Genomic DNA, 13127 nt, shown 5'->3' on the forward strand with positions numbered 1-13127 from the left:
GGGAGTTGGTGATGGACAGGGAGGCCTGGTGTGCTGCGATTCATGGGGTCGCAAAGAGTCGGACACGACTGAGCGACCGAACTGAACTGAACTGAAAGAAGTTACCAGAACTGTGCATTTTATTTATGCTCTTACCCTCCATCATGACCTCTTTGAGAGATAATAGAAACAAATTTTTAAAAAATTTATGTTTTTCTTTTCTTTTCAAAACAGACTTTTAATATTTAGTTCTTGTTGAAGCAGTTCCTGTGATTTCATAGGAAGTTGTTGGAGAGAGTTATTAAACAGTTTCCTCAAACCATTTGGAAGTAAGAGCTGTAGGAAACTCCACTTTTGCCTTCTAGCAATAAAAAGGGCTATACTAACTGAGATGAAAAGTATCTGAATCCAGGCACTTGAACCAGCAGAGAATAGGTAGGAACCCTGTTCATCTGGTGATGGTGCTTCTAGTATTTCAGGGTTCAGGATTCTGCACTTGGCAGCTGGAATCTGTGTTCATTTTCAATTAATGAATTGCACTTGGTCAGTGGAAGCCTAGCTCTTCAGCGGTTATCAAGCTCCTTGCAGTCAGATGGAGAACTGATGAAGGATGGAGATCACGATTTTAGTAGATAGTCCCAGGTGATCACGATTTTAGTAGATGGTCCCAGGTCCCAATGAGTATGAATCAGGCTGTAAGTTTCTGCAGCTGCCTTGAGAGTACAAACTGTAGGATGTGTCTACTGGGTGTTTTCCCAACACTTCCCCTCTGTGTGGTTCACTGTCAAAGGAATGATTGAACTGCAAGTGAGTTCTGTGCACCGAGAAGAATGGGTATCCTTGGGTTATGGACATGAAACATGAATCCTGATCAGTCACCAGACTTTTGGTCCCCTGGCTAGATTGTTGGCTAGGCCATTGCTTATTCAGCTCTCTGAAATGAGAATTTTTCATGAAATCCTGATACTGGCCAAGAGGTGGTGAAATTTCAGGTGACAATTGAGTTGTATGATGCAGATAATGTATCCTGCAGATTAATAGAAATCAGAGCTCCTAATGTAGGGGGCCAGGGCTCAATCCCCGGTCATGGAACTAGATCCCACATACTGCAACTAAGAGCCTGCATGCTGAAATGAAGATCAAAGATCTTGTGTGCCGCAACTAAGACCTGGCACAGCCAAAGAAATAAATATTAAAAAAAAAAAAAAGTACTGAGTCTGTGTGTCTTCGTCTTAGCTGTCTCAAGTCATTTAGCCTGGGCAGGTCTCCCAGGGGAGTCCGTCCCGGCCGTGCTTCCTTTCCTTTCAGGGTCAAGTCTCCTTCTATTCAGGCCTGCTTTTTGGTTCTCCCATGCCTTTAAGTAGTCGTTGGTTATATTCTCTCCATATTTGAATCATTTGATGTGAGAGTGTTCATGTGAAGAAAGCTATTCTGCCATGACCGAGGTTGGAATTTCAGTAAGTACTAAGTGAAAGTGAATGTGAAGTTGCTCAGTCGTGTCCGACTCTTTGCAACCCCATGGGTTGTAGCCTACCACGCCCCTCCATCCATGGGATTTTCCAGGCAAGAGTAGTGGGTTGCCATTTCCTTCTTCAATAAGTACTAATGCATAGTTTTTTCATTATCATTCAGTTCAAAATACTTTTTGGTTTCCATTATAATTTCTTCTCTGGGATGTGGGATATTTAGCCATGTATTTAATGCTTTTTTTTAGGTTTAAAAGTCTTTTTGAGACACTGTCCTCCGTCATCCCCTTCTCCTCTTGCCTTCGATCTTTCCCAGCATCAGGATCTTTTCTAATGAGTCGGCTCTTTGCATCAGGTGGCCCAAAGTATTGGAACTTCAGCTTCATCATCAGTCCTTCTAATGAATATTTAGGATTATTTTCCTTTAGGATTGACTGGTTTGATCTCCTTGCTGTCCAAGGGACTCTCAAGAGTCTTCTCCAACACCACAGTTCAAAGGCATCAATCACAAAAAACTAACCAAAGTGATCACATGGATCAGTCTTATCTAACTCAATGAAACTATGAGCCATGCTTTGTAGGACCACCCAAGATGGACAGGTCATGGCAGTGAGTTCTGACAAAACATGGTCCACTGGAGAAGGGAATGGCAAACCACTTCAGCATTCTTGCCTTTCATACTGCCCATGAGCAGTATGAAAAGGCTGTACATTACATGACTCTTTATTTTGTAACTGGAAGTTTGTAATTTTTGACCACCTTCACTCATTCTTATTAACCCTCACTCCTACTTCTGGCGACCACCAACCTATTCTCTGTGCTTATGAGCCTGGGTTTTTGTTTTTGCTTCTTTTTTTCCCCTCCAGATTATACATATGAATAAAACCACACAGTGTTTTTTGTTCTCTGTCTGACATATTTTACTTAGCAAAATACTCTGTAAGTCCATCCAAATGGCAAGATTTCATTCTTTGTTATGGCTGAGTAATATTCCATTGTGTATGTATGTGTGTTTGTGTCTGTGTATATCTATCTATTTATCTATATGTGTCACATCTTCTTTATCCATTCATCAATCAATGGACCCTCAAGTTACTTCCGTATCTTGGCTATTGTAAATATTATAGCAGTGAACATGAGGGTGCAGATGCATATATCTTAAAAAAAATTTGCTGTTGGCTTCTAGCTTAATTTCACCATGGTCTGAGATTATACCCTGTATGATTTTAATCTTTTGGATGTTGTTGATTGAATATATAGCTCGGTCTGTAGTCAATTGGTGTCTGTATTCTGTGTTTACTTGAAAAGAATTTGTATTCTTAGCTCTTGGGTGCTCTATGTCAGTTATGTTTGTTAACCATGTTCAAATACTCAATAGTTTTTACTTTTTTATTTTGATGTGCTTTTTCTGTCAGCAAGACTTGTACATGAAAATCTCCCACTGTATTGGGAATTTTATCTAATCATCCTTTTAATTCTGTTAATTTTTTCTATTTATTTGCAGTTTGTATTGTTATATGGGACTTCCCAGGTGGCTCAGTAGTAAAGAATCTGCCTGCCAAGCAGGAGATGAGGGTTTGATCCCTTGATTGGGAAGATCTCCTGGAGGAGGAAGTAGCATCCCACTCTAGTATTCTTGCCGGGAAGATCGCATGGACAGAAGAGCCTGGTGGGCTACAGTCCATGGGGTTGAAAAGAGTCAGACATGACTCAGAGACTGAGCATGCACATCACTTATACGAGTATAAATTTAGAATTATGTCATCCTTATGAATTGACTCCTTTAACAGTATGAATTTTCCCTCTTTATGTCTGGTAGTACCTTTTCCCTTAAAGTCTACTTTGTTTGCTTTTAATATAGTGACATCAACTTCTTTTGGTTTAGGTTTTTCATTTTGTGTGTGTATTTTTTTTCCTTTTCCTTACATTTACTTTATTTTTTTAAGTAGCTGGGTTTTACTTTCTTTTATTCTAGTGTGATAATCTTTCTCTTAATTTAGGACATTTAGGTTACTTAGTTAATATAATTACTATATTTACATTGAAACCAACCATTGTACTATTTCTTTACTGTTTCATTCACATGCTGCTTGTTTCCTCTACCTCACGGTTATTAACTCTGAATTTTCCATTGTATCATGCATCACATTACTCTCATTTGTCATATGACGGTAACTTTCTTATCTTTTGTAGGTAAAGATAGAGTTTTTAATACCCCACTGTGTGAACAAGGAATCGTTGGATTTGGAATTGGAATCGCAGTCACCGGTGCTACTGCCATAGCAGAAATTCAGTTTGCAGATTATATTTTCCCTGCTTTTGATCAGGTGAGAAAATTGCATTTTGCCATAATGGAGCATCTCTAAGGCAAGTCCATGAAGTTTGGAACTTTTAACTCCAGTCTCCCACCCCCTATCTTAGGAACTTTTTGTTACCTTTGAGCTATTTTGTTATGGGCATATATTTAAAGATTAGATAAAATGGCTTAAGAAAATGGATGGGAATAAAAAGACTCATCATGAGATGTCCGTTCTCTCTTTTCTCTTCAGATTGTTAATGAAGCTGCCAAGTATCGCTACCGGTCTGGGGACCTTTTTAATTGTGGAAGCCTCACCATCCGGTCCCCTTGGGGCTGTGTCGGCCACGGGGCTCTCTATCATTCCCAGAGTCCTGAAGCTTTCTTTGCCCACTGCCCAGGAATCAAGGTATTCTCACAACATACTTTGCTTGCTCTCCATTTGATGTTTCCATTTTGGTTCATTTTATCAGTATTAACTAATATGCTTATCTAGAGAAAAGCAATTAGAATTTTTGGAATTTATGTGAATTTAATTGTTTTTAAGAAAGAGAGTTTTATTTATTTTAGATTAAGCACCCAGCCCAGGTTTATAGACTGTTCTTGAAGTCACACTGGCTTGACCCTGATGTTAATTTCATACACTTCAAATAATAAGGCCAAGAACATAGTTTATCTTCCATCTCTTTCAAAGCTCTCTTTCTATTTTTTTGCAATAAAAATCATATTTATTTATCAAAATAGCATATTTTACCAAGACATGAAAAATGAAAATGACAAAGTAAGATATACATTCCTGTCTATCTTTGACACGTTTCACGAATTTGTTCAATAGAAAGGCCACACTTGCAAATTCCATTTGAGCAGAAAGCTCTGTTTCTTTCTTTCTTTTGTGTTTTTAAAATATTTTTATTGGAGTATAGGTGATTTACAATGTTATTAATTTCAGGTGTACAGCTAAATGAATTAGTTACACATATAGTTACATATATCAACTCTTTTTTTTAGATTCTTTTCCCATATATAGAGCATTACAGAGACTTGAGTAGAGTTCCCTGTGCTATACAGCAGGTTCTTAATGGTTATCTATTTTCTTAAGAAAAACTTTTTGTTTTGTATTGGGGTACAGCCAGTTAACAATATTTTGATAGCTTCAGGTGAACGGCAGAGGGACTCAGCTCTACATATACATGTATCAATTCTACCCCAAACTCCCCTCCCATCCATGCTGCCATATAACATTGAACAGAGTTCCATGTGCTATACAATAAGTTCTTGCTGGTTATCCATTAAAAATATAGCAGTGTGTAAAGCTCTGTTTCTTTCTAATGGAGCTTTCTCACTCAACAGTTGATTCTGGCATAATTTAAATAAATCTACTGCTTAGACCATATTTACCTCACAGTCAGAGGAGTAAAGCTTTTGCTTTTAGTCTGTTCCTTACTTTTTAAATAGCGACAGAAGACTTTGTTACCTTGGTGTGTTTTCTAGTCCAAGGTAAGGTAATACTTACTCAAGCAATTAATTTTGCAGCCTCTCTTTCTTTTATAGCCTTCCACAATAATTTTAGGTCTTTTGATTAAAAAAAAATATTTTTAATTATTTTATGTCCTAACTTTTAATAATATTTTCTTTTTTATTTTCTGAAAAGCTTTCCAGTGAGTCATTATAGAAACTCATAGATATGTCTACCCAGGGCTTTATGCCTGTTTTTCGATAACAGGAGTCATTTGTGGATGTGTGTGTATGTTTTATTACTTTTTCAACGAAATCAAAGTTGTAAGATTTTGTAGTTAAGTAACGGTTTGCATAATTTTTCAATATAAGCTGCAAGTACTAGTGTGGGACAGAAGCATTTCAGTCAACAGTTATTTTTGTGCTTGAGCTAAAGATCAATTCATGTTTAATGTCTGTATTTTTAAGACCTCGCTCCCCTCCACATTTTCTCTTTTATTTTATCCTAAATGAGAATATACATATAGTACAAAAGGCTAAAAATAAACATGAAGAAAAAACAAAATAGGAACATAAGATAAAGACATGGTGTGTTACAATGAGCTATTTATTTAGCAGTCTATTTTCAGAAAATCGTGAGATTTGTGCTATTTTTTAAATAAAAATCCTTCACTAAAACCGTATAAAAACGATTTTGAAAGTTCAGTTTGCTTCAAGCAATCTTATTTGAGTCTTTGTGATAAATTCAGGTACATTTTGATGATAACTCTTGCTATGTAACACTTAGGTGTATGCAGTTGTTTAAAAATGATTAAACTGGACAACAGTTTGTGATTTGAGCCAAAGTGATGTAGAAGTTAAGAACCTGATGAGTCAGAACTGGTGAAAATCTCTGATGTAGCAAGTGACATAACCTTGGGCAAGTTACTTGGTTCCTGCTTACACCTCATTCTTTTAATTTCTAAGTTGGGGAAAATAATAATTGCTACTTCATGGAATTGCTATGAACAGTAGGTGAATTAATCCACATAGTGAGTTTAGCCCAGTTAACACACTTGCTACCTGCTGCCTTTACTATCACTTTCCTCATTATCAACCTCATTCTCAAGAAGGTCCTGAGCCCTTTCTCCACCTGGAAGTGTGCTGGATCCACACTTTCTTTTTGGTTTTGCAGTGAAGTGAAAAAATAGAAAAAAAGAAGTGAAAGTGTTAGTCCCTCAGTCATGTCTGACTCTTCTGACCCCATGAACTGTACCCCACCTGGCTCCTTTGTCTATGGAATTTTCCAGGCAGGAACACTGGAGTGGATTGCCATTCCCTTCTCCAGGAGATCTTCTTGACCCAGGGATTGAACCTGGGTCTCCTGCATTGCAGGCAGATTCTTTACTGTCTAATCCACCAGAAACTTTTGCAGTAACTACATGTTATATTACCTCGATCATAAAGTTTAGTGGATTATTTTTCCACTTAAGAAGTGAAGGTCAGATTTATCATGAGAAAAGAGATTTTATTTAGCATGTTAAATTTGGAGAAGAAACTTGCATACCTTTGAAAACAGCAGTAGAATATTAGCAGAAAAGACTTCAGAGGTCAATACAGGAAGATATTGACAACTTTACTCATTTGTTTTGGTGAGTGCTCTTTGTGGTTTCCTTTTATTTTTTAATGTATGTGCAAGTTTAGCTCCTTGAAAAAATAACAATATCTTAACTACCAGAATATGGTAGGCATGTGATAAATATTTGTGGAACAAATGGGATTGTTTTGGACAATATGTAAATTTTATGATTAATAGTAATTAGTCTAAAAATACAAGATTTCTATATTAGTAACAATTGGTTATTTAAATTGTGACCCTTATAAATGAGTTTACTTGGAGATATTTTCACTAAAATTGTCTTTAAAAATAATCTGTTCTTGCAGGTGGTTGTACCCAGAAGCCCTTTCCAGGCCAAGGGACTTCTTTTATCATGCATAGAGGATAAAAATCCTTGTATATTTTTTGAACCTAAAATACTTTACAGGGCAGCAGGTAAAAGTTTCCTTTGTTTTATATTTATAAACGTCTTTGTGCATTTTTTTGGCATAGTTCAAAATTAGAATTTTTCTTTAATAAGCTTGATTTGTATTTCCATTTTAGAAAAATATTCTGATTTCTTCTCATCTATAGTTTGTCCTCATCTATATATTTTAAGTTAACTTTAGGGGAAACCCTGTAGCTATTTAAATCTTAATTTTGGAAACAAAGAAGCAATATGAAGTGGTAGCAAGAATGTAGGGATTATGTTTGGCTACACAGTAGATGTTAAGTGGATGTGAGTTGAATAAAAAGGTGAATGAACTCATTGTACTAAATAATAAATGCCCTTTTAGCCAAAGTGTGTTTATAGGTCTTCATCTAAATTAGGATTCCTTTGAGAGTGAAATTGTTGTTCAGTCACTCAGTTGTGTCTGACTCTTTGTGACCCCATGGACTGCAGCATACCAGGCCTCCCTGTCCTTTACCATCTCCCGGAGCTTGCTCAAACTCATGTCCATTGAGTCGGTGATGCCATCCAGCCATCTCATCCTCTGCTGTCCCCTTCTTCTCCTGCCTTCAGTCTTTCTCAGCATCAGGGTCTTTTCCAATGAGTCAGCTCTTCACATAAGGTGGCCAAAGTATTGGAGCTTCAGTTTCAGCCTCAGTCCTTCAAAATGAATATTCAGAGTTGATTTCCATTAGGATTGACTGGTTTGGTCTCCTTACTGTCCAAGGGACTTCTAAAGAGTCTTCTCTAGCACCACAGTTCGAAAGAGAGTGAAGGGGCCACTATTAAGCTGTGACGTAAGGTCTACACTGGGATGAGCATCTGAGGCAGATGAAGTGTTTGATCACCCTCCTTCTAGCTCAGAATCATCATTCTGTAAACACTCATCAGTGATAGCTACTTTTTCAGCCCTAAAGGACATTTAATCATCAAACTGTTTATTCTGCCTAAAGTGTATTTTTATTTTGAATTTGAGAAACATTGCTGCAGGAGTCCAGCTCCAGCAGCCAGGGATTCAACCTGAAGGGGTGAGCGGTGTCAGTGAGAAACTGAGGCAGCCTCTCAGTTTTCGTGGACTGCCTGTTTATTTCAAGCTTATGATTCTCTTTTATACTTTTACAAAAGCATTAGGTCAGAGGTTTGATATTTTCAGTTCCCACTGACCCAGATTTGTTGTCTCCATAAATCATTGTTGCCCCTCAAAATGAGTTCCTTCCCCAGCGATTCTCTTATCTACTTTTTCTCATGTGTCCTTGTGAATACACTGTAACTCATGCTAATGTCTGGGCCGCATACCACATTCCTCAGTTTATTTCTTATCTTTCTAAGTCCTGTTTGCCCCTAGTATCCTAAGCTCACTATTTCTTAGAAAGAGCTTCTAGCTAGTAATATCTCTAAAGTCCCTAATTTCTATAAGCTTTAGTAGAATATGCTAACATTACAACATTCCTTAAATCTTTAGCTTCTAACTATTTTAATTATTCCTAAGACCTAAATTTGGCAAACTCTTTTGCCATAAACACTTTCCTCACAAATAGGCTTCAGATAGCAGTCCCTCCCATGGCCTCAAGCTGTGGCCTGCATGCTCACCCTGGAACACTCTTTTGTAAAAGTCCTTGAACAAATGTCAGTGATTAACTTTATGAATTATTCTCTGAGCACAGCTGCAGAAGGCTTTGTGCCTTCTCATGCTCCTCTCAAAAACAATAAGCACCTTAATATTCTTTTCAGTCAGCTCAGCCGAGGAAAGGAAAAAACAAGTCAGAATCATAAAGCCTAATTCCTTCATTTTGGGTCCATGCCTGCAGAACAAAGGGAGGGGGTTAGGGCTGTTCCTCCATTTTGTCAGTAATGCCTAACGCGGCTCCTGACACATTGCTTTGGCAAATCATTCTTTTCCTTGAATAGTTAAGTTGAAAAACATTTCGTTTTATGGTGATGTGAATTGTGTACATTTAAATACATGTGTTAAGATTTTAAGTGCTCAGTTGTATAGATTTGACAGTCTTATGTGTCTACAAACCACTATGTAAAATAAGACTGAAAAATTTTCATGGCTCCAGGAAGCTCCTTCCTGCCTTCTGTCTGCCAATCCCTTCTCCCTACCCCAAACTTGGCCACTTTCGGATTGCTTTTAGCACAGATTAGCGCACACAGTTTTTGGCTTCATCTAGACAAATCAGTGCTGTATATATTCTTTTGTGTTTGCCTTCTTTAGCTCAGCAGGATAGTTCTGAGATTCATTCATAATGTTACTTGTATCAGGGGTTTATTCCTTATTACTGAGTAGCATTTCCACCGTATGGATATTTCACAGTTTATCCCTCATTGACAAACAAAAGACCATCATTGTTTTTAGTTTTTGTCTATTTTGTACAAGGCTGCTCTGGACATTCTTGCATAAGTGTTTTTGTGAACATGTTGTTTCTTTCTTTTTTAGAGGTGGTGGTAGGGAAATAAACATCTAGGAATAGAATTGGTGTGTCACAGAGTAGATGTAGGTTGAATGTTCTAAGACTCTACTGAAGAGTTTTTCAGAGTGGTTTTGCCATTTTACATTTCCCTTGGACATTTGTCAGATTTTCAGTTGCTCTTAAGCATACTTTAAATTGAATCTATGTAGTTTTTAAGAGCCCTACTATTATCTATCCCATTATGGAATTAAAAGTGACTAACAAAACAATTTGTAATCTTAGGTGAATAGGAAAACATCAGTGTCATACAGAGTAGCTGTCTGATTTCTAATTACTTTGAGTACTCTATGAGTATTGTATTTGTCAGGCCAAGCAATTCAAGCTAATCAATTAATACAGGTTTTTTTTTTTTTTTTCTTCAGTATTTAATAATAAAGACTGAGTAAGAAACATTTGGAAAATATTCACTTTGTTACAGATTTTGAAATTGGGATTGGTGAGGAAAATGTTTAATGTTATAGGATTCCCAGCTAAGAGAATGAGCTTGAGAAATTTGTTTTAGGTTTGGTGCTGGGAACAATTACGAAAGAGCCAGATGAGGATTGGGGCTCAAAAGTTTTTCTGCAGTTTCCCTGTGATTGATTCTGTGCCATTTCAGGGGCTTATTTTTGTTGTGGTTTGGTTTTTCTGGCCACTGCCTGTGACTTGCAGGGCCTCAGTTCCTTGATGAGGAATTGAACCTGAGCCCGTGGCAGTGATAGGGTTAGACCTAACCACTGGACCGCCAGGGAATTCCTTCAGGGACTCCTAACTGAACCTTTTCTTGATCCCAGTTTTGTGTGTTAGTCCCTCAGTCAGGGCCGACTCTTTGTGACCCCATGGACTTTAGCCCATGGGCTAAAATAATATGGTTTGACTTGTCTACTTCTAGGGATTTATTTCAGAGTATACTGATAAAAGTCTGAGAAAATGATACATTGGTACAAATGGTTCATCACAGCACCATTTATAAGAACAAGGACTGGAAACAACCTATTTGCCCATCACTAGGGGACTTGAGGTTGGTTGAGTACATTAAACTGGATCCATTTGATAGATTATACTTCAGATCTCTGTATACTGCTGTGTCAGTCAGGGTCTGGTCAGGCCTCACAAATAGTCCCACGGATAAAGTCCCTAAAAGAAGATAGAGTCTTTTTGAGGGGGAACAAGAATAGACAGTGACAGCCCCTTTGAGGCTTTAGACAGTAGAATATCATATAGAGAATGCAATAAAAGTAGGTTTTATATTTTAAAAAGACACTTGAAAATAGAAGTAGTAGACAAGCAAATTTGAATGTCTAGAATGTCTAGAAAAGAGAAATAAAAGATGAAAGAAAAAAAATGTCCTCTGATTTAACCAGAAATTACAAACAGATAAAGGAAAAATTAGTAAACTAAAAGATAAGGTAAAAAAAAAATTACCAGAAGGTCATCTAGAGAAGCAAAGAGAAGGAGAATAGGAAAGACATTGAGTATGAAGGGAGAATGAGGAGGTCTGAATGTGTCTAAGGAAGAGAGTTGAGTAAGATTCCTAATAACGTTCATTAATAGAATTTTGCTGACAAAGAAATTCCTTGTCGTCTTTTTGCGGCTCTACCATTGGAACTAGATTGATACAATAGGAAATATTTCAGGGGAGCCTCAGCTATTACTTATTTTCCCCTCCAGCAGTTATTTTCCCAAATGTGGAGTCATGTTTTCTCTATGATTCTTGAAGCATTTAAAAGATACTAAGTCAAGAGTTCCTTAGGAAGCTATTAAGCATCTAAAAAAAATACAACTTGCTAACTCAAAGATGTGTTTTCCCTTAATGGAGAATTTTTATCTATATATCACTGAATCCTATTCAGGAACGGTTCAGTTATAGAGCATAACAGTTCTCCAAGGCTTTAGCTTGTGTGCACAGCTGTCTCCCAGTAGTTAATTTTTCCGTGTCTGTTGGTCCTTTATTTTTCTGTGGGACATCTTCTTATGGGCACTGCTCTTAGTCTATTACATTTGGTTCTGAAGGAGCTGAACTCCATCATCTCAGGGAATGGGTATGTGGCTCTAGTCCAGCTATTCTGACTTTTCTGGGACTTCTGTATGGAGATGAAGCTGCATTTTCTGTGGGCAATTTGCCTGGAGTGATGTGGGACTGCCAGCCATGTCACTTGGTAAATGATGGTCTCTAGTAGAAGACTGTGAGGTCAAACACACGTGTTCACTGTGGGTGGAGAGAAATAGGAACCCAAAGTGAAAATCCTCGCCATTCCTGTTCTTTAGGTTAGTCCCTAAACTTCCCTGAGCTCGTTATTTCTTTTTTTTTAAAAAAATTATTTTCATTTATTTATTTATTGGCTGTGCTGCATGGCATGTGGAATCTTAGTTCCCTGATCAGAGATTGAACCTGTACCCCCTGCAATGAAAGCACAGAGTCTTGACCACTGGACCACCAGGGAAGTCCCCTGAGTTCTTTATTTCTTGAATCTTAATTTGACTAATGAATTTCCCCCAGGTCCTTCTATTTAATCTCATTGTAAGTCAAACCGCCTTTGTGTTTCAGTCTTCTGTAAACTTTGCTGATAAAAATAGGTAACCTTGACTCATCTAACCTGATAGAGAAAAGATATTCTCTTTTAAAATGAAAACATCCTCAGTTGGATTAGCAAAATAAGCCGTGGCCTTTCACAGCTTGATGTAAATGCTACTTTTGTCCTCACGCTAAAGCAGGATGCTCATCTGTTTATAATAGTACTTATTACTTCATAAGGTTGAGATAATCCTTGTGTATGTATTTACTCACTGTTTATGTACTTTAAAAATACTTACATGCTAGACACAATGCAGTATTATGTAGGCCAGTTGTTAATCCTCACAATAACCTTGCCTGAAATTGTCGCTATTACTACTTTATCCATGAGGAACCTGAGGATGAAACAACTGCCCAAATCCACATGAACAGGATTCAAATCCAGACAGTCCATCCCTCAAGTCGAGTACTGGGCATATATTCTCAGATGGTTCTATTTAATTGTCACAAAAGCTCTGCCAGGTTGTATTATCCAGAAACTGAAGTTGAGAGAGTTTAAGAAACTTGCTCACAGAGAAATGAGTGATAGAGTTAGGTTTTAAACCAAGATGTTCTGACCCCAGAGGTGGCTTTTTGTCGAAAAGCTTACCCTATTTTGCATCCCATTTAAACACTATTGAGTAGAGGGCATCACTGAAACAATTTGCTTTGGTGTCCTAGTTTCATGCCAAGAAATATGCTATTGAAAAAAAATTCCTACAGAATTAAAATGATTCACTTTTTAATTGAATGGAAATATATGCTCTCAATAGCCATTCATAAGGCTGTGAATCCTTCCTATAGTGTATGGTCCAAGGTTTGACTGTATACTGACTGCGTTAACTTCTCCATTGGCATAGGATTAATTTGCTTCTTTGAAAGTTATAAAAATTACAT

General features: G+C 37.4%; 1 protein-coding gene across 1 annotated transcript in view; it reads left to right on the forward strand.

Annotated features, from left to right (window-relative positions):
- Nucleotides 1-13127, forward strand: part of BCKDHB (branched chain keto acid dehydrogenase E1 subunit beta) — a 268875-nt gene that overhangs the window by 48611 nt on the left and 207137 nt on the right. The window contains exons 4-6 of the mRNA XM_027550996.1: nucleotides 3639-3772; nucleotides 3995-4150; nucleotides 7120-7228. Of these exons, the coding sequence (XP_027406797.1) occupies nucleotides 3639-3772; nucleotides 3995-4150; nucleotides 7120-7228 (399 nt within the window). The remainder of the gene's footprint in view (nucleotides 1-3638; nucleotides 3773-3994; nucleotides 4151-7119; nucleotides 7229-13127) is intronic.

This window comes from Bos indicus x Bos taurus, chromosome 9 (assembly GCF_003369695.1).
Source record: "Bos indicus x Bos taurus breed Angus x Brahman F1 hybrid chromosome 9, Bos_hybrid_MaternalHap_v2.0, whole genome shotgun sequence".
Taxonomy (NCBI): domain Eukaryota; kingdom Metazoa; phylum Chordata; class Mammalia; order Artiodactyla; family Bovidae; genus Bos; species Bos indicus x Bos taurus.